General features: G+C 44.5%; 1 protein-coding gene across 1 annotated transcript in view; it reads left to right on the top strand.

Moving 5' to 3' along the window:
* LOC126299396 (uncharacterized) overlaps nt 1-25,816 on the top strand; it is a 1,761,671-nt gene that overhangs the window by 1,438,252 nt on the left and 297,603 nt on the right. The window contains exon 6 of the mRNA XM_049991269.1: nt 9,570-9,632. Coding sequence (XP_049847226.1) covers nt 9,570-9,632 — 63 coding nt within the window. The remainder of the gene's footprint in view (nt 1-9,569; nt 9,633-25,816) is intronic.

Below are 25,816 nucleotides of genomic sequence, written 5' to 3' on the forward strand. Positions count from 1 at the left end.
CTATCCCGTTTTATATGGTGTCAGACAGGTCCGCATCGAGTTGCAGAAATACGTGCCTTCCTATCTACGTGCCATTATAAAGTACGACGGCCAACCTCGCACCTGTTCCGGTTGCGGGAAAGAAGGTCATCTACGGTCTGAATCCATTCAACGACGTATCGCGCAGCTCCCGTTGTCGGAAACGTCCGTCACCCCCACGATGACCGCCCTACCGGTCACTTACGCAGCGGCTCTTGCCACGTCTGCAGTTTCGTCCAGCTCATCGCCCAGACCCTCCGATCGGCACGTCCCACCTTCCCATTCACCTACGGACGGTGCGAAAGTCCCACCTGACAACCTTACGGCCGAACAGGCTCCCGTACCGGACGCTGAGGAGAACAGTACTTCTTCACAACACCTGTTTGACAATTTCATTGTACCCATCGACGCCTTCGAACGAGGTCCTCCTTGCAGTTGTCCGACAGTGCAGAATACGTGTGCAAACAACGCTCGCCACGTAGACGCAAACGCCGCCGCCGGTCGCCCACGGGCTCTCGATGGTGGTGGTGGTGGTTAGTGTTTAACGTCCCGTCGACAACGAGGACATTAGAGACGGAGCGCAAGCTCGGATTAGGGAAGGATTGGGAAGGAAATCGGCCGTGCCCTTTCAAAGGAACCATCCCGGCATTTGCCTGAAACGATTTAGGGAGATCACGGAAAACCTAAATCAGGATGGCTGGAGACGGGATTGAACCGTCGTCCTCCCGAATGCGAGTCCAGTGTGCTAACCACTGCGCCACCTCGCTCGGTGACGGGTTCTCGAAACGTCGCCACCCAAGACGACGAAGACGACCACAAACCAGCCGACATTTCCATGCAGAAGTCGGCGGACACGTTTCACGATGAGCAAGACGTTTCCCAGGTCGGGAACACCATGGAGGTCGCCACACACAATGAAACGATCGGTGTGCAGGTTGAGACGCCTGTCTCCCCGCCGACAGCTCCACATCTCTCTCACCACGATGCAATTTCCATGGACATTGGACAGACCCACGGCATAGGAGCGTGGGCCGACGACGTTGAGGAAGGTACGGCCCTCTTCCGGATGAGTTGCCTCCCACGGTCGAGGCTGTTTGTTAACATCAAAAGCGAGGCACTGCATCACATGGGACAGGACTTCCTGCCGGTGCTCTCCTCATACTCGCCTTGGTACGTGCGCGTCCACTGCCCCTGAAACAAACGTACCGTTCGCCACACTGAACATCAACATGATAGGCACTGCTCCCAAGCTGCACCTCCTATGTGACATGCTTCGAGCCTCTGACGTCGACGTTGCCCTTCTTCAGGAAGTTCGCGTTGCCGCACTACCACCGGTATACGGCTACGACTCATACATATCCACATGTGATCAATCATGGCGTGGAGTGGCTTTCTACATATGCGAAGGAATCCCACACACGGACACGACAGTCAAATGGTTCAAATGTCTCTGAGGACTATGGGACTTAACATCTCGCACTCGGGAGGACGACAGTTCAATCCCGCGTCCGGCCATCCTGATTTAGGTTTTCCGTGATTACCCTAAATCACTCCAGGCAAATGCCGGGATGTTTCCTCTGAAAGGGCACGGCCGACTTCCTTCCCCGTCCTTCCCTAATCCGATGAGAACGATGACCTCGCTGTCTGGTCTCCTTCCCCAAACAACCCCAACCCAACTTAACATCTGGGGTCATCAGTCCCCTAGAACTTAGAGCTACTTAAACCTAACTAACCTAAGGACATCACACACTTCCACTCCCTAGGCAGGATTCGAACCTGCGACCGTCGCGGTCACGCAGTTCCAGACTGTAGCGACTAGAAGTGCTCGGCCACTTCTGCCGGTGACACGACAATCCTTCCCTCTGGTAGAGGCATGGCTGTCATTTTCGACACGCGCGTCATCAATATCTACGCTCCGTCTGGCTCCACGAACCGTCAGCAGCGGTCAACTTTTTTAGGACTTGACGTGGCGACCCTGTTTTCTGGGCGCTATGATCGTATTATCATGGGAGGCTATTTCAACTGCGTCCTCCATCCGCAAGACTAAATGCCTGGTTATTCGCCATGCTCGGCGCTGCTCACCTTAATCGAAGACTTTCATGTAGTGGACGTTTGGGGAAAATTCACAGCAATACCCCGGGATTTACCCATTATACACCACATTCTGCCAGCAGACTGGGCCGGTTTTATGTCTCTGCCCATCTAGGCAACAAAGTCTCCCAAGAAGAACGATGGCCCCTCGCATTTTCGGACCATTGCGCCGTCATTTTGTCCCTGGCTTTGACATCTCAGTCAGTATGGCGCAGCAGAGGTTACTGGAAGCTTAATGCCTCCCTCCTTAATGATGCACATTGCCGACGATGTATTGCCACTACATGGGCGTCTTGCGAAAGACGCCTCCCGCAGTACACATCCATTTTCCATTGGTGGCTGAAATGTGCCAAACCTGCGATCAGGAAGGTCTTCATCAAATGTGGCAAGAAAGCAGCAGCATGGCATCGCGACATCACAAATTTCCACTTCGCCGTCCTCCGTCAGCTCCATTCGCTCCCTCCATCACCTGAAACCTGAAACCTATATGGAACGACAGCGTACCAAAGCTCGTCTCCTCTCTCTCGCCAATGTGCACGACTGAATAGTGTCGTGGTGCGTTCCCGACGACAGGACCTCCACCATAACAAAACGCCATCCACAATCCAAGCCGCATCCGACCATCGTCGTTGACGTCGACTTTTCGTCCCCTACATCACGACCTCCGACGGTGTTCACCACACAACACAGGAGGCAGTGGTGTCTGCCTTTGCTTAACATTATTCCAGTTTTACGACGACGAACCGACGGCAACACCAATTCCTGATCATGTTCATCCTTCCCTCATAGGACTCTCACCGTAGTGGCTTCAACGTCCATGATGTCTGCAATCACCGCAGAAGAGGTGGTGGATGCGATCAACAAGGGGGCCAAGAACAATTCACCAGGACTGGATGTTCTCCCCGTGGATTTTTACCGGGCGTCCATCACGTTAATGCTTCCTCGATGGACGGAAATGATTCAGGAACTCTTTACTCCGTCCTTCCCAGTTCCACCTGAATTCGTGACTGGCATTCTTCCACCTGTGCCTAAGCCGAAGGGAGGGTCTCATATCTCTGCATATCGCCCCCTTTCATTAATGAATGCACACTATAAAATCTGTGCACACCTCTTAGCAGCAAGCATACGCACCGTCTTACTTACGGTCCTTTCACCAGAGCAGACCTAGGAGAACACTGTGACCTCATCGCGTTGGCGGCAGTTTGTCACCTTCGTGCAGGACTCGTATCCATCGATTTCACAAATGCATTTGATCGCTTTCGACACCCATTCCTCCACATGGAGGCGACACGTATGGTGTTCCCATTACTCTTTGTCGATGCCATTCGCCGGTTACTACTTCCCGCGGTCTCGATGGTACAAGCCAATGGGAGGCTTGTAGGACCGATTCCTATACGTCGCTCTGTGCGTCACGGATGCCCTATGTCTACCTTACTATACGCCATCGCACGTGAGCCCCTTATCACTGGTCTTACCTGTAGACTGCTGGGTCTCACTTTACTGTGACTGCACCTTTCACTGCAGAGCTTATGCTGACGATCTCCTCTTTCTCACCTGCTCCTCCACGGAACTCAGTGACGCCATCCAATGGATCCACCAGTATGGATGTCTTTCGGGTAGCATTCTTAATGTCTGCAAATCGTCTATGATGCACATTGGGCCTGGCTCCCCGGTATGGTGCCGACTCCACTCCCAGTCAGTACCACCCTTCGTCACTTGAGTATCGAATTTACGAGCTCCACACACCGCACAGAGGTCCTCGCTTACCTGCGGCTTTTGCAGTCGATTCGGCACAATGTCCACGGTCAAGTGCACCGTAACTTAAGACAACTCCAACGTGTGTCCTATATCAGTATGTACGTCGCCCCTAAACTGGTACACGTCGTCCAGATCCTCCCAGTGCCGTTACTCCTTGGCTGTCGCATCCAATCAGACTTTAGATATTTCGTGTCAGCAGGGGCACTTTTCAAAGTCCGCTACAACACTCTAACACTGCCTCCTGCAAAAGGTGGCCTCGGACTCGTCAACGTGCGGGCACGATCTTCTGCACTGTTTGTCCATACTATGTTGCAGCAGTGGCGGGGGCCGGTCCCGTCCTTAACACGCAGTCTCTTGGATATCCTCCGACCAGCTTCTCTCGATCCACCGATCAATGTAGCACCTATTTCTCCATTATTGTACCACGTCACCAGTTGTTTCATAGAACTCATCTACGTTCGGGCCGATCTTCCGGTCACCCGTCCCCCCGTACAAAAGACTATTATCGTTTGTTTATTCTGTCCAACCCTTGCCACTCCATGGTGCTACAGCACGCTGACATTAAGTGGCGAACGGTTTGGGGGTGTGTGCATGCACCCTTTCTACTGTCGTCGGTGTCTGCACTCTGGTATATTTTAGTCTATGGCAAATTCCCGACTTATATTCGACTTTATCACATAGGACTGTCCACCTCCCCACTCTGCCCTGACTGTCAGCTCCAAGACACCGATGAGCACCGCCTCACGTGCGCCCTAGAACGAAACGTTGGACTCCTCGTCCAACGAATCGTGGGCATTTACCTCCGTACCCCGCCAACGACGGTAACCCCAGATTTCTTGTTGTTGCCCCAGACTTTTCAGTACCCTCTTGCTAAACACCATACACTAATCTAGTTTTGAGGACAGGCTTTAGAATATCTCTTTCAGAGTGGTCCGTATACAGTCGTCGTAACAAAGTTGTTACCGCCCATAGCACCCTCTCCCACAAACCATCTTCCCGACAAATTTTTGCCGGTTATCTCCGCAGCGTCTTTCTTGATCCCCCTCAAACTTGAGGTGTGCCATGCCTACCCGTGAAATGCAAAACCTTTATCCACGTTCTCATTCATCGACAAAAAAGGGAAGAAGGCAGAATATGTTATATTTTGTTGTATTTAATGTTTTTTTTCTAATATATTTGTTAAACTAACAATCAATTGTATATGTTTAAATAGTACCTTGAAGAACTGTTGCATTGTGTAAATATATGTACTGTTAGTTTGTTCAATAAAGATTGTTACATCTTCCACCAAAAAAAAATGGTCAGCGTGACGGATTGTCAATCCTCTGGACCCCGTGTTCGACTCCAGGCTGGGTCGGGGAATTTTCTCCGCCCTAGAACTGGGTGTTGCGCTCTCCTTATCATCATTCTTTCATCCTCATCGACTGCAGGTCACCGAAGTGGCGTAAAATTGAAAGAGCAGCAACCGGCGAACGGCCTGCCCGACGGGGGGGGGGGGGGGGGGGGGGGGGGGGGCTAGCCATACGATTAAATAAAACTTGCTACTGTACTTATTCTGTTCTTGGTCGTTCCATTAATATATTTCTTTCAGTATCTTCCTTAACTACACATAAAAAAGTGCAGTGCATTCATACTGTAAATTTAGATACAGTAAAGATATGGCCTCTAACATATTCTTTAACCATTACCTCACTTCATTTCAGAATATTTCTTATTATTACCGCCGACGTTGTATTAATTAGCATCATCATTATCATCAAAATCTCTTTATCAGTATTTAAAGCCGGCCGAAGTGGCCGTGTGGTTCTAGGTGCTGCAGACTGGAACCGCGAGACTGCTACGGTCGCAGGTTCGAGTCCTGTCTCGGGCATGGGTGTGTGTGATGTCCTTAGGTTAGTTAGGATTAACTAGTTCTAAGTTCTAGGGGACTATTGACCTCAGAAGTTGAGACCCATAGTGCTCAGGGCCATTTCAGCCAGTATTTAAATCTCTGCTTTGCCTTCATTAATCATCAAATTATTTTAAAAGAAAACCACTCCAATGTTAAAATTTAGAAACATCATTACTTAAAAAACAAACAGCGTTGCTGCACAGCTGATAATCCACAATTCATATAATAATACTCCATGATATTCACGCCTGAAAGGCAAACCATCATTCATGAAGAACTTTACAAAACAACACGTATTTCAACAAGGAATTATATTTCTTTTTAAACAGCACACTCATGACTTTAACAACCTTTCTATCAACTTAAAATTGGGGCTAAATCCTTCATATGATGTATAACTTCTTATAGCTACTGCTGTCTGCAAAACTGATGGTTTTCAAAATCGTGTATGTGATTGCTTCTTTGATTATATGTTTCATTTTAGCTCTGAGGTAGTATAAGCAATATCTGCTGAATGTCCACTTTTATTACTGTCGCTCAAAATTTTAATCAGCACCATATTTTTAAAAATCGGATTAAACATTTACCACAGAACGCAATCTTCTACCTTATCACTTCTAAAAATAATAATTCAGACATTGAAATAACATGTGCTTTAGTCAGTTAACAGGACTAAAAAGTTCAATTCATTAATATATTTACATGCGGACAGTATAAGACAACTGATTGTGCTTACTCATCAGCTAGAGAGTATAGTATAAGGAGAAGAGTGTACCACGAAAATAAAAGACTTCATCCAGCTATGGAGGTACCAAACACCAATTGGCGTATCTATAAAAGTAAAATGGACACCCTACCTACTGGCACGTTCACAATTATTCTGACTCCCACCACACACAACTCTTTTCGCATAATTATTTGTATAAATATCACGAGTTTTCAAAACACTTTTTGCTCCATTGCAAGATATAACAAAACCATTGAACATTTCACTTCTAACAAATACCTTTTTTTATATATAATCCAATTACTAAATATGCGTTTTGCACAATTACATTCAGTTTCACCGACTGCACATGTATCTAACACAGTTTTTCCTTTTTTCTTCTTCCTTCCTCGTTTTGCGCAATTAGATGAAATTCTATCCCTAGCATATATGTTTTATTCATCTTTTCCCACAGACCGGCAATTTCATCCTCAGTTTCTAATAATTCATACATAACTGCAACTGCCATCTTAACCAAGGTTTCGTTGCTCTTCTTACAAACAAATCTTTCACTAAAATATTATCTGCTTTAATGATAACAGTTACTGTTAATGGCAACTTATTTACGTCATCATCCCTTACCAACTTATTATAATCGTTATGTATCAGTCATTCAACATCACTATTGCCGATTTTATAAGTAAAGCTCATCAGTTAAGTTCACGCAATTTACTTCAGCTTCATATACAGCATCTCCATCATTTGTCACTACTTTGCTGTCTGCAACCTCTTGACTAACCCAATCATCTTAGCTTAAAGTACAGGGTTCACTCAGCTCTGTGTGTGCTTCTGATCTTCCGTGGCTGTGGCCTCCAATGTTTCTTGACAATGTTTTACACTTACAATACTCTGGTTGCACATTTTCACCATTTTACTACAAATATCGATTAGCTCAACATTACAAGCCTCCATATTCGAGTCTACATCACAAACCATATCCATTAATGTTTAAGTATTGTAGGCTAGTACAACACTTTTTTCTGTACAACTCATTTTGCCATATATTATTAAATCACTTTGTAACATAAACTCTTTTACCTTGGTTCAGTCTTTTGCTCGTCTGTTACTGGCGTTGTTTACTGCTGATGAACTCAATTGTCGTTTGCGACTGCTGCTCCAATCTGCCACTGTAGTAATGTTTACCTCCAGACTGTCCACCTTAATAGGGTAATTGCTGAAGAAAATGGCAGTGCCCTTCTGCTGTGTTATTGCTCCACATCTCTCGCGTTGCATCCCGTTCCGGTACCAGTATGCCACTACGCTCATCTTCTGTCCCACACTTCTCCACTACTGTTGCACGCCAGCTGGCTGCCCAAAAGCTACTCACAATGCAGCTGTGAAGCTGACATGTCCTTGATACTATTTTTATAGTTCTCTTCATTGCACAAACCACCGGTTACGAACCGCTACGCCTGACAGTTTAGAGCCCTACACAATTCTAACCCTTCACTCTTCCTAATATCTGCTGAAACCTTACGCTGTAAAATGTTAAAGCATGGCATCACCCTTTCAAACACTACATGTCATCTCGCCACTCATTCAGTTGTGAGTTCGTACACCACGCCAGAACAGGAAGGTATCCTAACCGCACACACCAAATGTCATTTAACTGAACCTACCTGATGTGGTATAAGTTCTTGGTAGTTGCGCAGTTACTCTTAATCACCATCTGCAACAGTTGATGTAGGATCTATCCTTAAGCTTAAGCCATAAGTTTCTGTTTAAATTGAAAATTGTAAGTTTATCAATCTTCTGTCAGTTGTTAGGATACTAATGGTGATGAGCAGGTCTCCTACAGTCTCTAATGTTTGCCAACAGATTGTTAGTATGGACTTCGCGGAGCTTAATACGCCTTATCACGTCAGAAAGTAAAAGAGCACACAGTACAGATGAAGTGATCAAAAGTTACTTCACACGCAGTTTAGTAAATATGACACACAACAGTTACTATAATCACCAACATTCCTCAGCTAAACCGAAACCACATGTTTTAACGGATACAGCACTTGCGTATGAAGTATATCCACACCGTATTTATTAAACAAATCAAAATTTAGCACAAATATGTCCCAAGCATAAACTAAACAAATACAGAGGCAGGGTTAGTACTGTATGCAGCCGCTAACAACCAACTATCAGTGTAATCTGAAGTAATGGCATGAACTTCGGTCTTATGAAGCCTTACTCTAGCATATTGCTCAGCTTCTTTAATTTATAAAGGTCTATAAATTATATAGGTAGGAAATTTCATGTGTTATTGGCTTATCATTTTTTCACTATATTTTGTTTGCATATTATTTTTCATGGGGAGCAGCTAATAAGGTATGCAGTTCTAATTTTTTACCCACACAATGGGAATCCTGTATTTATGACCGTGGGACCCATTTTGTATGTTAAAATTTAGTTACTAAAAATGTAGTGGTGTTTAATTAAGGACCATTGCTTATTAACATTGGTGTTTATAGATTCAGAAAAACCAAGCTTCAAAAGTACATCAACAGAGTCCGTAATTTTACAGTCGTTTGGCCATAGTTGGAACTGGAACTTTGGACCAGGATAAAATTTTAACTAACAATATCTTCTGAATCAATTAAATTGTGGCTAATACAAACACGTTATTGAAAAGAGGAAAATTAGCTCCTATTTTTAAATTGGTCTTTCCTTCCGATTATTCTTATTAGCTCGTAAGATTTTCCCTATGGCAAGATTTATGAAATTCTGTACTTGCAATAACTTCTCATGGCCATCATTTCTGACGAAACTAGTTAGCTCTTTGCAGTCAGAACAACAAACTGAATGATAGGAAAAACAAATTTTTGTGGGATGTTTTTGTTCCCACAACTCTGATAATTTGTTTAATGTGTGTTTAATGTAAGAACCTTAACAACGGAATTTCGAAAAGAAAATTAGCAAAACTTTTGTGTAGTCCTTAATACCTGAGACAAGGGTGGACACAATATAGGACTGTGAGTGTCAACCTACTGTGTCACACATGGATGAACTAACGAACTCGCTGACGAATGCTACTGTGTTCTCTGTTCATAGGTACACAAGACGGCAAAAGGAAAAAGAGACATTTCTACACCCAGCACTTCCAGTTTCCAAAAAGTAAGTAGTCATTAACGAACATGTTTATTAAATTTATGTAAGGAATCTAAAATAAGGATATTTCTTTATTAAATCATAATTCTAGCATTTTATATGCATTATATGATCTCCCATTCCTCAAACCATAATACGTAATGCTGCAGAGTGTGCCTACAAAATCCTTTTCATTTACACGTATCGCTATTAGTACTGCAATTTCCACGAAAGTTAATGTGCAATAAGCAAATCGTGTGCATGTGATCTCAGGCAGTGTACGAAGGTACTTTCATTTAACAGTGAGTACTGGAATGGGGTGACACAATGCTACTCTGCTATGGCTTGCAGTGATGAGACAGAGGAGCAAATGTAGGATTCTAATTAAAGCTTGGATGGTAAATGTCTTCGGAACAAGCCATGCACCCTCTGTTTTTTAACATGTTGCTGAATTAGTAAAGTATTTTGTTAAAAGGTGATCCTACAGTCATATAAGTGAGGGTGGCCAAGTTATGCGAATGAAAAACTACTGAACACAAACAAACAGGGAAATATTTTTAAAGAACATAGGAAACAGAGTAGGTGTAACTTTTAATAACAGATAGTTTATGCAGTAAGGGTCAAACTCCTATTGATTGGTGGTCCTAAAAGAGTTTTATAAGCAAATAAGGTTAATTATTTAAATGTATCAGAGCCTATGAATCGTCTAGTGGAAAGACGACAAATCCCCACACAAATCATGCCACGGTGAGTACTCTATACATAAGTTTCTGTGCCTGCATTATTAGATGCCAGTAACTTAGATACGATAATCTATCCAAAGAGTCTCTTCATAAATTCAATCACACCTGTCTGCTGTACTCTCCGATGGTAGAAAACTAGCGCCTCTCCTTCTCGATCGATGTCCAGAACTGATCTATCTTCTCCGTCCCTCCTGTTCCCAAGAGTACCCTTTCCACCACATATATTAACCACGTCATGTCACTTCAGGCAATGAGAGCTTGAGCAGCTCTCCGCCAAGTTATATAATTTGTACATCGCTTTGACAGATACATAAACGGAACAACATTCCTACACTAGTTATTCTATAACTAAAATAAACATTCTAATTGACAGGGTATCTCATGATGTGTCTCCTGACAACAATTATTATCATTTTTAATTACATAATCCATTAATATTGACATATTTGCACTTCTTATTCATGCTGATTTATATTATAATCGGCACTGGTCATAGTTTTTTAAATCGATTCCCTAGTAAGCGCACACTGCTTCATTTTATCAGTGTAAATGTGGAGAACGCTATGGTTCAACATACTTAGACATATAAAATTAATATTATAGAGTATATGACAACAATAGTGTTTGTCTCGATGATGGCTATTGTGCAATGCCATTACTGGCCATATCATTTTTCGTGTATAATAAAATTATTTATCACTCAGTAAGTGTAAACATTTGTGGTGGGATGAATGATTTAATTATAGGTAAGTTTATGATTGCAGTTGACAGTTTCAAATACAACATATTGCACTCTTTTGAGTGATTTTATGCTCTTGTAGTTACTTCCTAGTTTCATTTCATGTTACTGAAGTACATACTACCTGTATCTGCTGTTAGCCAGCCGTATACGTTAGTGGTACACTATCTGCAGACTATCGTGACTGTCCTGCGACCACCTGTAATCGCGTTGCCGGTAAAACCTAGTCAGTCTCTCGCGCTAATCTTGTCACTGTCCGCAGACCCTCTCCACATCTGCTTAGCAGAAACCAATCCTAGGCCTCTAGCTTTCTGTTCGTATTTACTCAGATTCAAAAACCACTTAGATCTCTGTTATGTTTCACTAGTCTCTGGCTTCTCCCAAGAGTCTCACATAGGAAGTGCGTTCTTGACTGGTCAAAATACAGTATATTATCTGCTTGTTATGGTTAGTTCCATCAAATGTTTCTCCCTAGGCTCGTTACGTCATGTAGTGTGGGTTGATTAGCTGGATATTGGGGTTCTGGAGCGAAGTGGATGTCTCATGATAAGTACGTAGGACGACAGATACGTTGATTTATGTATTCCATCAGATACAGAAACTTTTTTGTCGCAAACAACAGCCATGGTTGGACTTATGTCTTGGAGTGTGGTAAAGGCGCTGAATTTAGCAAGCAGGTTTCGCAGACAGCTTACAGCACTAGTACTCGGCTACGAGGCAGAATCATGGTGTCAGCACTTCGGCAGTTTAGTTCGTTGGTTGGTTGGTTTGTTGATTTGGGGGAGGGCACCAAACAGTGAGGTCATCGGTCACATTGGATTAGGGAAAGATGGGGAAGAAATTCCGCCGTGCCCTTTCGAAAGAACCATCCCAGTATTTGCCTGAAGCGATTTAGGGAAATCTTGGAAAACCTAATTCAGGATGACCGGACGCGGGTTTGAACAGTCTTCCTCCCGAACGCGAGTCCAGTGTACTTCGGCAGGAGGAGAAATGCGGTTTCAGTCCAGGATGGAGGCAGGCTTCTACGGTTGCTTTGGGGCCCAATGCAGTTAGCGGGAAGGGTTCAACTACTGACCCCAACGTGGGCAGCAGTGAAGGTTCTTAGCAGAAGTAGAGTGTGCCCGCACAAGGAAAGCCAGCAATAGTAGAGTACGCGTACGCAAGACAGCTGATCAGCTCTCTCATAGCCATCAGCAGTCAGCCAGTACATGGCCCCCAGCTGAAGGGCACCAGTTAGACTCCATGAACCATCAGGGTCTAGTCACATCCTATAACAGCTGATGGAGGTAGTGTACAGTAAGGACAGCCAGATGACACATCGCAGGATGGTGACTGGCTACGAGTGCTTCTCCTAGCTAACTGCAGACGATGACTAATACTGACTGGTTCAAATGGACAGTATTTATGGTTGTTTCACCACTGTATTTATGGTTGTTTCACCCACCAATGTTTCTCCAGGCTAGCACTGCATGTTACGGAGGACAGGGAAGAGCATGATGCTGGTCTAGGCCACGTGGTAAAGCCGGCTTCCGTACTTCTGTTGCATCAGTAGTGTTCAGCCCCCACGGCAGAAGTGAGGCCCAGATGTCTGGTAACACTGCATACGGTGTTGCCTGGGCCGACGAATCTTGCTGCGTCAGCCATGACCATCCGCAGCTTCTTGCCACAGAATGCCTTGGTAGCTTCTGTCTCTCCCGTTTACTTGATACTTCTTCCATCAGATCGTAGTGACGTCTCTCGTTAACTCAGTAACGCTAAGTAAAAAGAAGCAGTGGTGCAACACGCGTCTCCTCCTTGGAAGAAGTGCTCCAGCAGATCACCAATTGGCAATGGCCCTGGAAATGACTTGTGACCCAGATAAATTTTTACATATGAGTAAAGTATTTAGAATTCCTTTAGGAAGTATCTGGAAACGTAGAGTTGGGATTAAAGAGAGGTTATAATAAAAATTGGTTGTCTCGGAGGGGGAAGCCACTGATACCAAACGCGGCACTCCTGCCCTACCTCCTCGGGGTGAGACGGGGTCAGATGGAATTCCCCTTTCTTATTGCAGTTTAGGATTGTTACAGATAAAATACGTAACTTCCATACTTAATTTTTTTTTTACTTGTGCTCATTCAACAATAATAATACACATCAGGCTTGGATCCTAGAAGTTTAGAAAGACAGTTACCTTTAAACATTTAATGGTAAACCGGTTTCTTGTAGCAGATACACATGATTGTCCAAAACATAATACGTTGCTTTGTCTACATTATTTGTGTAATTTCTTTCACAGATATCGCTGAGATGGAAAGAAGTTAGAAAAACTCATTGCTTTGTTTATCAATGAATTTAAACTACTTTTAGCGTTACGCAGGCGCAACGACGAGGACATAGTTACTTCGTTCGCTTCGGGTTGCTTTTTTTAATGTGAGTTCCCTAGCCTCTCACCATCGGGGTGCTTGTTTTATATGAGTCCACTTGACTCTCAGCACCGGGGTGCATTGTTTGAGTCATCTAGCCTCTCACTATCAGGATCACCATTTCATACATTTGTCTATCATATTTCAAAATTTCCAACCCATATTGATTTTTTTTTCGATTACTGTGCCGTCTGTCACGCAACAAAAAACTGTTAAATACAAAATTTTCCTATTTGTTCCCCGAGGAATTGAATTCACAATAAAAACACAAGGCTCCTATTTAGGATGTCAAAGCTGAGCCTCTCCCACTTCCTGGGGGTAGGACAGTGGGGTCAAGTTTGGTGTCATTGGATGTCCCCTTTTGAGATGAAGAACTTTCATTGTAATAGTTTTCTAGTTTTACTTGTGGTTTTCCAGATTTTTCAAAAACAATCGTAAATGTCTCACCTTATGCATACATTCCAGTTAAGTTTCCCTTGTACTAGGTCAGCGTGAACCACAACGTTCAGTAGCTGTGTACTTAAGTAATTACTACTTCCTATGATTGATCCATTCTGTTTTGTATCGAATGCAGAGAATATTATGGTGGGTGAGTGGATCTCCACCTTAAATAGTCATAGGTTGCACAGAAAAAGTTACGATTACAACTGTACCTTAAGTGCAAGCCCTTTTATCGACGGTGTTTATCAGTGTGATGCTGCACGTGCAGGAGCATGTTCTCTGCACTAATATGTCCTTTCTGAGTTGCTAGTAGCTCGTCCAAGGACAGGAGAAGGTCAGCTTCCAGGATATTGTTGGGGTAGATTATGGAGTGGGCTACGTTTGAATTATGAGCACTTCTAGGGGTTTGTCAGGCCAGTGCAACTGTGGCTCCTGTTAAGGTAGCTCTAAGCTGAAAGGTTGGTCCTGAATGTCACAAGCTGTGCCGTTAATGAATACTCTACTGTCTCGTAGTTCTAGTCCAACCGCACCTTTAGGTTGACCCTGCTCATAACAGCTTACAATAGCCGCTACAGGCTTGTACATAGAATACACTCGATGTTCTCTAAAAACAGGGTTGCGGTTCCAGGATGTCCTGTGTGCACTTCTCGCTCCTACTCCTCCAAACAATTATTTTACCTCACATGTTCCCGCCGATGTCTAGGTCAGTAGGGGCAAGATTCACCAAAGATCTATCCACATTGCGTTACTTTCACATCACCACATCTACACATACAACTACATACATTTTCCTCAAGCCACCGTATGGTGCATGGTGGAAGGAAACCTGTACTACTACTAGTCATTTCCTTTTCTGTGCCACTCGCAGACAGAGAGAAGGAAAAGCGACTGTCTATATTCCTCTGTACCAGCCGTAATCTCTCTAATCTTATCGCCATGGTCCTTACATGACGTGTACGTTGGTGGCAGAAGAATGAGTTCTGCAGTCAACCTCAAATGCCGGTTCTCTAGTTTTTCTCAATATTGATCCTCGAAAGAACGTCGCCTTTCGTCTAGTGATTCCCATTCGAGTTTTCGAAGCATCTCGGTAATACCTGCGCGTAGCTCGAAACTTCCAGTAACAACCTAGCCTCCCGCCTCTGAATTGCTTCAATAACATCCTTTCATCGGACTTCCTGCGGATCTCAAACACTCCAACAGTATTCAACAACTGGTCGCACTAGTGTCCTATACGAAGTGTTCTTTACAGAAGACCAGCTTTTTTTTAATTTGCCTAATAAACCGAAGTCGACAATTCGTCTTCTCTACTACAAGACATTCATATTGATTCCATTTCATACTGATTCGAAACTTTTCGCCAAGATATTCAAGCACCGTGACTGTTTCAAGCAGTACACCACTATTGCTGTATTCGAACATAATGGATATGTTTATCCTTCTCAGCTACATCTTTTTACCTATAGAGCTAGCTGCCATTCATCACACCAAATAGAAATTTTGTCTAAGTCATCTTGCATCCTACAGTCACTCAACTTCGACGCTTTCCCCAAACCACAGCATTGTCAGTAAACTTAACATGTCCGCCAGATCATTTATGTATACAGACAATAACACCGGTACTATCAGACTTCTCTGGGGGAATCCTGAACGATACTCTCCTCTCTGATGAACACTCGCCGTCGTAGACAACATAGTGGGTTTTGTTACTTAAGAAGTCTTCCAGCCGCTCACATATCTGTAAACCTATTCCGTATGCTTGTACCTTCCTCAAAAGCCGGCAGTATATCACCATGTCAAATACTTTACGGAAATCTAGGAATATGGAATCCGCCTGTTGCTCTTCATCCACAGTTCGAAGGATGTCACGTAAGAAAAGAGCAAGGTTCGCAGGAGAGCTTCTGTGAAGTTTGAAAAGTAGGAGACGAGGTACTGGCGGAAGTAAAGCTGTCAGGACGGGGCGTGAGTCGTGCTTGGGTAGCTCAGTTGGTTCGCCTTTTCCGTCTATAATCCACTAACTAGCCACATAGTTCTCCAGACCATGATTTATAGTCTGTTTAAACTTTATCGATAATCTCTGTTCGTCCATCGTACTGGAACTAAATGGTCTCTGTTCATTGTCTAATTGTGATGCTAGCAACTGCGTATCTGCTCCTTCTAGCAGAAATATTCTCCTAGCCTTTTTGACTGATTTATTAATTTCAGTAACCATGGTCGCTATAACGACATTTTGATCACTAATTCCCGTCTCTATACTGACGCTATCGACAATGTCCGGCCAATTTTTAGCTATAAGGTCTAAGACAGTTCCATTTCATGTGGGCTCCAAACTAGAATCTCAAGAAATTTTTCGGGAAACATGATCAAAAGCACATCTCAAGACTGTCTTTCTGCATCCCCTACAGTGATTCCATAGATGTCCCAGTGTATACTCGGTAGGTTAAAGTCGTCTCCAGCTACTATCGCATGATGTGAATATTTCCACGCTAGTGTTCGTAGACTTTCTTTCAATGACCCTAAAACCGCCATAGAAGAATGGACTGGCTGGCAGAACATCAAAAAAGTAACTTGATCCCACTTAGACTTGTTATACATGACCAGGTAACTTCACTGCCACATTCAAACTTGACCTCAACAGAAGCAGAAGTTTTGTCAACTGTAATGAACACACTGCAACCTGTACCGTCTCATCTGTCGTTTCGATCAGTGTTCCATGAACTGCTAAACATCTCAGAGCTTCCTATTTCGGGTTTCAGCAACCCCTCGGCCCCAAGAATAATTTGAACAGGAGACGTTTCCTTGGAGGCAGTAAATTCGAGAGCCTTGTTACCAATATTTCTACGATTTTCTTATACAATTTTGACAGTCAAAATGGCTTTATCTGCGAGTCGTCTGTCGAGTGTTCACCAGAGGATCTCAAACTACTGCCTAACCTAAAACAAAGGAAAAACAGCAACAACACATATTCACTCCACAAGTGCTCTGCTACCCAACTGGCTGCTTCCTTTGTGTAGTGCAACTCTGACCTATTAAAAGAAGTCCTACAATTCACCAATCGCTAACGTAGGTCCAGAAATCTGCTCCCAAGACCGTCAGTGTACAAACTCTTTGTCTGTGACCCTCCGCTCGGCTCCAAGCCGGAGGGCCCCAATCGACTGTGGGAACGATGCTCCATATTGCGACCTCTACTTGCACTTCGTTCGTGAGGCAAGCAGCCTTCACAACCACTTCCAGCTGCTCATTATGAACTGAGGATGGCCTCCAAACCCAAGTGACAGGTTTCGTTGGTGGCAGCGTGAGTCACAACTTGCAAACGAATGAAACCTGCACGTTCGATAGTTACAGACAGAGTATTCCGCAGGAAGTCCAGATACGTTCGTCCCTCGTGGCGCTGCGAAATAATAACCGGTCCGAACATGTGGTCGTCAAGAGTCGCTGCCCTCATTTTGATGCTTAACCGCTGCTGATGAGACGCGTCAACTATTGTCTGCAGTCCACAGATGACGAGTATGCCAACTGATGCCAGTTCTGGTAAAGGTTCCTTCGTCGGTAGACAGGACTGATGACAGAAATCCTATAAAGTCCTAACAAGATTAGTACCGGTAGATATATTCCACTATCAGGCGTACCAGAAAGATTTTCACTTATAAATTTCGACTCGTTCGTTTCTGTACCAGGGTCGTTATCTCAAACTGATTCATTTATCCTTCTTCACCATCCCTGAAAGTTACATACAACATATACAGAGGCGCTGGAGCCTTTAACTTCATTGTTCTGTAGTGTCGTTGGATGACGTTTCCGGTCACTGGTTCCTATTGTCATTTTGTTCCTCAAGACACCTTTTACATCCCCCAGACGATTGTCAATGTAAATTTGAAATGTCATGTATATGAGGAGAAAAGACGTTGATAACGGGAGCGGTAACCAAGCAGTATGAAGCGTCAGTTATTGCTATCATGGTCAACGTCGTGTGTTTTGGTCATAATCGTACCTCTTTCAGCGTACGGGATGAACGTAGCTTCACCCACTAAATTCTGGTGCTTCTTGGGGACATTTCGAGGATATTTCGATACACGCGACCCATGCTCTCCATTGCCTCGTTACTGAGAAATTGCATTTCGTTTCATTTCTCACCTTCAGGTAGTTTCATATCTATACTGCACTGAAAAATCTACACAACAGTGCAAATTTCGACGGCACGCACTATTTTTTCTCGTGGTACTTGCGTTGGCTACTGTAAGGCCCCGTTCACGCTTCGTGCTCAAGTTTGCATCCAGTAATGCACGGTTCGTTAACTGTGATACACAGTGCTTAGGTCAGGTTACCTGAGGAATTCTTGGACAACGTACACTTGATAGCACGTAAATATGCCGGCGGAAATCGCGGCCAGAGCTGAAGTCCGTTACAGCATTAACTTGAACCGCATTCAGAATGGCTTACTCTTTCTATTTACCTTAGGAACATTCCAACGAAGAAATTTTCAAAAATTACTGGACACTTTACTTTTCACATTCCAGATGCATCCTAAGAATGCATAAAATGTTTTCGACAAATTTAATGTGCTGGAATTTGATTATCCATAGATATAGTGAATGTTAACTGAATAGAAGTAATCTTTTCTACGCGGGGAACTATTTGACTATTAAATGTTAGTAGATGTAAGTTCGTAAATAAACAGCGTGCGGCCTTATATGTAAAAAGTCTTATTTTAGAATCAATGTGTATTTTTTTCGCCATAAGAGACATTATTTTGCTTCGACAATTTGTTTTGTATAAAGCCTTCCACTGTATTTTGTGGAACACATTTCAGTGATGTGATTCTAATTTCTCATACAATATACGACGGAATCATGCCTATAAATCAATGAGAACCCCATTTGTAGGAGAATAACCACCCTGGAGTAGCAAACTTATACTTAAAACCCCAATCTGACATAATACGTAAAGATTATTACGCAGTAATAGACTAACAGGCTGTCGGGGTGACGTAGGTCTGCAGGCGTCCCATCTGTTCTATAATAGCCAACGACAGTTCAAGAGCAATGTCAAATACCTGTACAACACCGCTTTTATTTTAGTCGCATTATTCACGCACCATGCCTCATCCTCAACAGTCTATTCATGACCGCGTCATTACTCTTGTGGGGGAAGGGAAGGTGACTGCGTCGGAAGCCATGGTAGGGAATGTCGATACTGAGCGCACTGTGCGACGATGTATAAAACGTCATCTACATACTGGAGTATCTGTAAACTGGATTTTGGCCCGTAAAAAAACTCGTTGTATGATGAAATTCACAACACGTCACGGCTAAATCCTTTTTTTAAATGCAGTTCAGTTGAAATATAGTAGGGGTGATAAAAAAGTTTCCGTCTGAGGGCGTTGCTGCAGCATATATGCAACATAGCGCGACTTCGAGGCAGGTATATAAGCACCGACATGTAAGCAAAGGACTAGTATGCCATTCGTTCTTTCCGACGTGTGTGCGGTCACGTATTATTAACAAATACTTCCAAACAGGACCAACGGGCTGTTAGTCTTTTTCTTGGCTGCAAAAGCACAGTTCAGATAGACTTTATTCAGAGAAAAATGAATATGTATGGGGTAGCATGTCCGTCGAAAACTACCGTTGTGCAATGGTGCGCCTAGGAGAGCTGCTGCTTAGTGATAATGCACGTCCTCACATCGCAAATGTCGTACAGCAGAAGTTACGCCAACTGAGGATGGAGACACTCGAGCACTCGTCCTATTGTGCTGATCTCTCCCCAGTGGATTATCACGCCTTCGGTCCCATAAAAATGGTCTTGTAGGGTCAACAATTCCTGTGGAACGAGGATGTGCAACAGGCAGTTGCAGACTTATTTACGCAGCGGCCACGGTGTTTTACCAATAGGTTATCTTCAACCTGGTATCTCGGTGGAATGATTGCTTTAATGTTCACGGCGATTTTGTTGATGGCATACGGTTTCTGGACTGTATGGTCTTTGAACGGAAACTTTTTGATTACCTCTTATACTTGTACATTTCCCGACTGTGAATAAGGTTCGCCGCCTGCTTTAGGATGCAGGATAACTTAGCAAACGTGTTTCAATCAAGGAGAGGCTCCACGATGATCACAGACTCTTCTGATTGAGGTTTTCTCAGAACCGTGTCAATCGTGACAGAGGGAAAGCGATACTTTTCGAGGAACTGGTATTATCCTCAGCAAATGATAGTCCAGAACGAATATACAGGCCGATTGGTGCCAATTTCGACCCAAAATACATCAGTGAGTCACCACGCAGTGTCAGGGAGTCTGTTGCATTTTTGGCCCTCGATTTGTTCCCGTTGACGTGGAGTGCTTCATAGAATAGGTTCTTCATACAACCCATCTTGTGACTAATATTATGATAGAATCAGTGCAATAACTATATCCTGAGGGAGTAATCAGATTCCTGCAGGGCTAGTCTCCTACGTACATGTCAGCTCTGGTTCGAAATAAAGGGTCCAGAATAGCCATGTTGTGACTAATACTATGGTAGCATCAGTGCGACAACAGGATCAGTCTCCTATATAAATGTCAGCGATTGTACTCGGGTGGATTGTAGAGCAGAATGAAGTTTCTCCTTCGGCACCAGACCTAAACCCTATTGAAAAGAACAGGCAGAGACAAAACGGAGAGAAAAACGACCTGACCCCGCCCACAGAACACATGATGAGCTTTGGAATGAAATCTTAGCTGCCTGCGAGGAAGTGGCAAAAAATGAGATATTCATTACCCTTATCATAGACTCACTTTCTCGCAGACAGCAGACAGTCATTGAAACTGAAGGCCTTTGAACGCAATATTCAATGGACATAAAATATTTTAATGAGAACCATGAAATTTTGATGAATTAACTTTGTGATTTGCACTCATTAAATAAACTAACGGAGTAACGCAAAAATTTCACTAACCCAGATATCAACAAAATCATGTTGCCACGCAGTTGCCTACTAGACCACAGATTGTGCCACTGCGCTACGAAAGCATTTGCTAGAGCTGCCCACATTTAGATACTCCTTCCGCTCTTCACTCCTCATCCCGAAATGAGTGTCTTCATTGCTACGAGTGACGGGGCACATTGTTCTTGCATGCTTTTAGAGGTTACGTTCTTATACTAAATGTTAAAAAGGTGTTAACCCTTCTAGTACACTCACAGTTACAAGTGCTTCTTACTTTTACGACTAGATCTGTACACCCCGTAACGCCACTGGCCACTGCATAACATGGCAACGAGCGTTTTAGCGCAGTGGTTAGAACGTTGGACTCGCTTTCGGGAGGACGATGGTTCAGACCCACATCCGACCATCCTCATTTAGGTTTTCCGTAGTTTCCCAAAATCGCGCCAGGCGCTGTGGCCGAATGGTTCTAGGCGCTTCAGTCCGGAACCGTGCTGTTGCTACTGTCGCAGGTTCGAATCCTGCCTTGGGCATGGATGTGTGTGACGTCTGTAGGTTAGTTAGGTTTAAGTTAAGTCTAGGGGACTGATGACCTCAGAAGTTAAGTCCCATAGTGCTTAGAGCCATTTGAACCTAAATCGCTTAAGACAGATGCAGGATGTTTCCTTCGATAGGGCACAGACGCTTTTCTTATCCAGACTTCCCTAATCCGAGCTTGTGCTCCGTCTCTAATGACGTAGTTGTCGACGGGACGTAAAATACTAATCTCCTCCTCCTCCTCCTCCTCCACCGTAACATGGTGGGTAATTCAAATTTCAGCCCTATTTACATTTTTTTCTGTCATGTGTACTCGCGTATTGGCGGAAGATAGACACAACTACGTATTCTCAGCTATGCTGCCGGGTCCATGGAAGCCTCGTCACAGCATCTGAGCGTGGAAGACTGCCGTGATCATGGTGGTCCATTAACATTTTACTACACGGTTGGTTCGGGTTCACCCTGCCATTTACTGTTCCGCAGTAGAACGAAAGGTGTCTGAAATGTACATTCGGTAATCTTTAACAATGTGTTGGATGGAATTCATCACGCAAATAAGGAATCCAGGGAAACTGGTTTGCACGGAGTTCACTAAACGCTGAATGAAAGGCATTTTCCTGTACTCACATATTTCTCGTCTGATATGTGATGGAAATCATACTTCAGTTACATTTGTGAAGACTCTTCTATTGCCGGTTGATTACGAATCATGCCATCGTGTGATGCATTGGGGCTGCTAACATATTAAATGTAAAACAGTGGATCCTTGTGGAATCACCTCATTGACACAGTTTTCGATGTGTGTCGAGAAACGTGTGAAACTTTCACACACTTTCACACACACCTGGAACAGGCATTTCACTTCATCGGGATAACTTTTCACAGAGAGAGGATTCTATATTTCGTCAGACAGAAACGCTAAAAGTGTCCAGGCGCCTGATGGTCGTGATCACTATGAGAAACCGTATGGACATTTGAAAAGAGTTTTTTATTAAATGAAAGAGCTAATGAAACTCAGTTCCATGTATTCTAGGGTACGGAATACAATTGTGCGCGCCAGAGTCAGGGTTTTCATAGCTGGATTATTGTTTTGAAGTTCTGACAAATCAGGAGGGATAGGAGATATTGCACCTCTGTCTAGAAGGAGGTTAGGACTAGAGAGAGCGTCCTAACGTGGAACGACGTCCCAGCAGCGTCCTGCAACCAACATGTGTCTTCTCTCCCACGCTCCTTGCGTGGCATTCACAAGCAGCAAGTAGGGGCTAGTCGGCCAGTGTGCTTTACGTAAACAAGCAACCTATGCAGAGGGGAAGATCCTACAAGGCATGTAGGCCACAATGAATGGTAGTCGAACATTAAACACGAAAACTGAAGTGGAAAATTTAGAAATAACAATAAAAAATTCTCGATACCCTCTAGACTTGCCTGGTGACGAGCACAAAACATAGAATCTGCACGGAGGGCTTAATCGAGCTAGGTGACGCAGTGGTGAGGTACTACGCTCGCACTCTTTATGGACGGTTAATCAGATCCCCGTCTGGCCTTCAGTTTCACGTTTTCATCTCTAATGACATCGTTGTCGACAGGACGTTGTACTCTAATCTCACATCTTTCTAAAGACATACAAACTGTCGTAGAAGTCCCTAGGAATCTAAATTTTTAGAAAGCTTTCATTTCCTTTTTTTAAAAAAAGTTTGCAGCAAGTGCCATTCGAATTCACGAAATTTGGAAGATAACTGTAATCTCAATGTGCAAGCTACACCACTTAGCCGCAATCCGATTTAGTAATGGCATTTCTCCTCAAATAAAATCTGCAGCGAATCGGACACATTAAGTCTTCGATTTCTAGGAAAATTTTACGTAAACAAAATTTCCGTACTTACCTGTGTTCTAACGATTCCACCTGGATAGATTACCGAATACTGAGTCATGACATTTTACCTTGCTTTATAGTTTCAACTATAGAAAGTGACCTAATCCCGTCTTACAGGACCTAAATTCTAGGGTCCCCCGAGCACCATGCAGATGTTCGCGTAAATGGGTGGATCACCTTGTCTGGCCATTCCTCATCTGTGTATACATTAAAAGATCTCTCATTTTGCTTATCTTGGTGTATATAAACTGAGTGTAGGGTATGTGCGTGTCCTTTGTCGTGATTAAGTAGAAGCGGGTAAGTAGAAGGGTCATCGTTGTGAAGACTTTTTTTTGACACAATAGCATGATGAAGTACTATTAGTTTTTTAACCGGGTTACCTAATTTTGCGGGCGAACTGATTATTCAAAAAGATTTCGGGCTTGCAGCCGGTCGTCGTTAGCTTCCATACACGATATTTCAACTGGACAACTGTCAGCCATCCTCAGGTGAGCCATCGAAGGCTGACGAAGACGAATTTTTTTTTCCTTTATTGAATTTCAATTCCCCCCGAAGGGCGCGGGCTGGCAGCAGCTTAGTACGCTGCTCTACAGCCTACAGATTTTGTTAAAAACGGAAGAAGAAAAGAAATAAGAAAAACAGGCGATAAAACTGTTACTTAAAGTGTAAAATGGCGTAAAATTGCGGAAAGTTAAAACAGAAAGCAAAGGGGTTGGCAATGTTTATAAAATACCCAGGAATCAGACAAGTAACATGGTAGACACACAATAAAAAAAACATGGCGACAGTCTGGTTTCTGTTCGCAAGAGATAAAAATCACACCCAGCGACAGCATGATGGCCGTTCGCAACACTTCCCAAAAGACACACAACACGGAACACTCACTTTCAAACGCTCACTGTAAAACACTGCACGAAAATGACGGCACAAAGATGACACTCCCTAGCCAAGGGCAGATGGGAGGGGTGACCTGGAGGAGTGGGAAAACAAGGAGGGAGGAGCGGAAAAAACGAAAAGGGGGAACCAAGGAGGGAGAGGACTCATAAGGGGGGAGAGGGGCAGGGCAGATGCGAGAGGGAATGGGAAAAGGCAGAGGATGGAAATGCAAAAGGACTCAGGGGAGAGAAGGGGGCAGAGAGAGGGGAGGTGGGGAAAAAAGAGAATCCCCTCCCTCCTGCAATACCTGCAATCTCCCCCATTCCACCTACTCCCAAAAGTGCCAAAAGTGTAATGCCTGTCCCCCTCCGACCACTCCTGAACTCACTGTACCTGTCCGTCCTCTGGACACCCCCACCCCTACTGGGAATTCCCTTCGTCCCCCCCCCCCCCCCCCCCCCCGCTGAGGACATCATCAGCTTCCTCACCATTGTCCTACAAAACGTCCACCCTTTCCAGCGCCCTCACACCCTCCAACAGGTCTCCCTCGCCGCCCATTCCATTTTCCACTTAAAAATGTATGCCACCTACTCCAACAACCAGGCCCATTTCACCTTCTCCCGTCTTGACACCCTTGTCTAAATCCTTGTCATGGCGCGGCAGCACTGTATCCTTTTAAACAACATCTGCTCCCTTCCCGCCAACAAGAACCTCTTCCTGCACACCCTTGCCACCCACCACGTGGGTGCCTTCCTCCTCAATGAAACTTTCCTCCAACCCCACTACACCATCCACACGTCGTCCTACCTCATTCAACGTTCCGATAATCCCCTCCTGATTGCGTGTGGCGGAGTTGCCATTGGTCACCACCGTCTGATCCCAGTTCGGCTCCAACCTCTCCTTCCCGACCCCACAGAACACCTGATCCTTAGTCTCTTCTTCCCCTGCCTTACTGTCACCTGCGCCACCATCTGTGTCTGCCCTAACGTCCCTATACCCTTCGACTTCCTCTCCTACATTGACCGTACTTTCTCCTACTGCGTGATCGCCGCCGACCTCAACATTCATAGTCGTTTCGCAGCCCAGTTACGGCGGTGGCATCGGTTCCTCTCCTCCCTTCAAGGCAAACTCATCCCCATCCCTTAGCGCACCTGTCCCAAATCCAACTCCACTCCTGATGCTATCCTTTCCTCCCCTAACCGCCTTGGCTGCATAACGGTGGATGTCCTGGAGCCTATTGGTAGCGACCATCTCCCTGTCCTCCTCACCATTTCAGATGGTCATAGCCCCCGCCCTGACCCTCGTAATGACCCTCCCCCAAAGTACGTCCATGACTATTCCCGTGCCAACTGGAATGCCTACTGGGATACCCTCTCCACCCAGGTCGATAGCCACCCCTTCACCTACCACCACCCTGATGATGTAACCCATGCTGCCTCCTTTCTCCAGCAGACCTTGTCTGAGGCCATGGAAGCCCACGTCCCTACTGTCGCCATCCACCCCCACTGTCTTACCTTACCCCCACAGGCCGTCCTCCTCCTCCGTGAATCCCGCCGTCTCTACCGTGCTTTCCTCCACAGGCATGACCCTGAAACAAACCGACGCCACCGGCAACTCCAGCGACACATTCAAAATTTGCTCGTGGTGAAGAAACGCCAGGACTGGCGACAGACATGCACCT

This window comes from Schistocerca gregaria, chromosome X (genome assembly GCF_023897955.1).
Source record: "Schistocerca gregaria isolate iqSchGreg1 chromosome X, iqSchGreg1.2, whole genome shotgun sequence".
Taxonomy (NCBI): domain Eukaryota; kingdom Metazoa; phylum Arthropoda; class Insecta; order Orthoptera; family Acrididae; genus Schistocerca; species Schistocerca gregaria.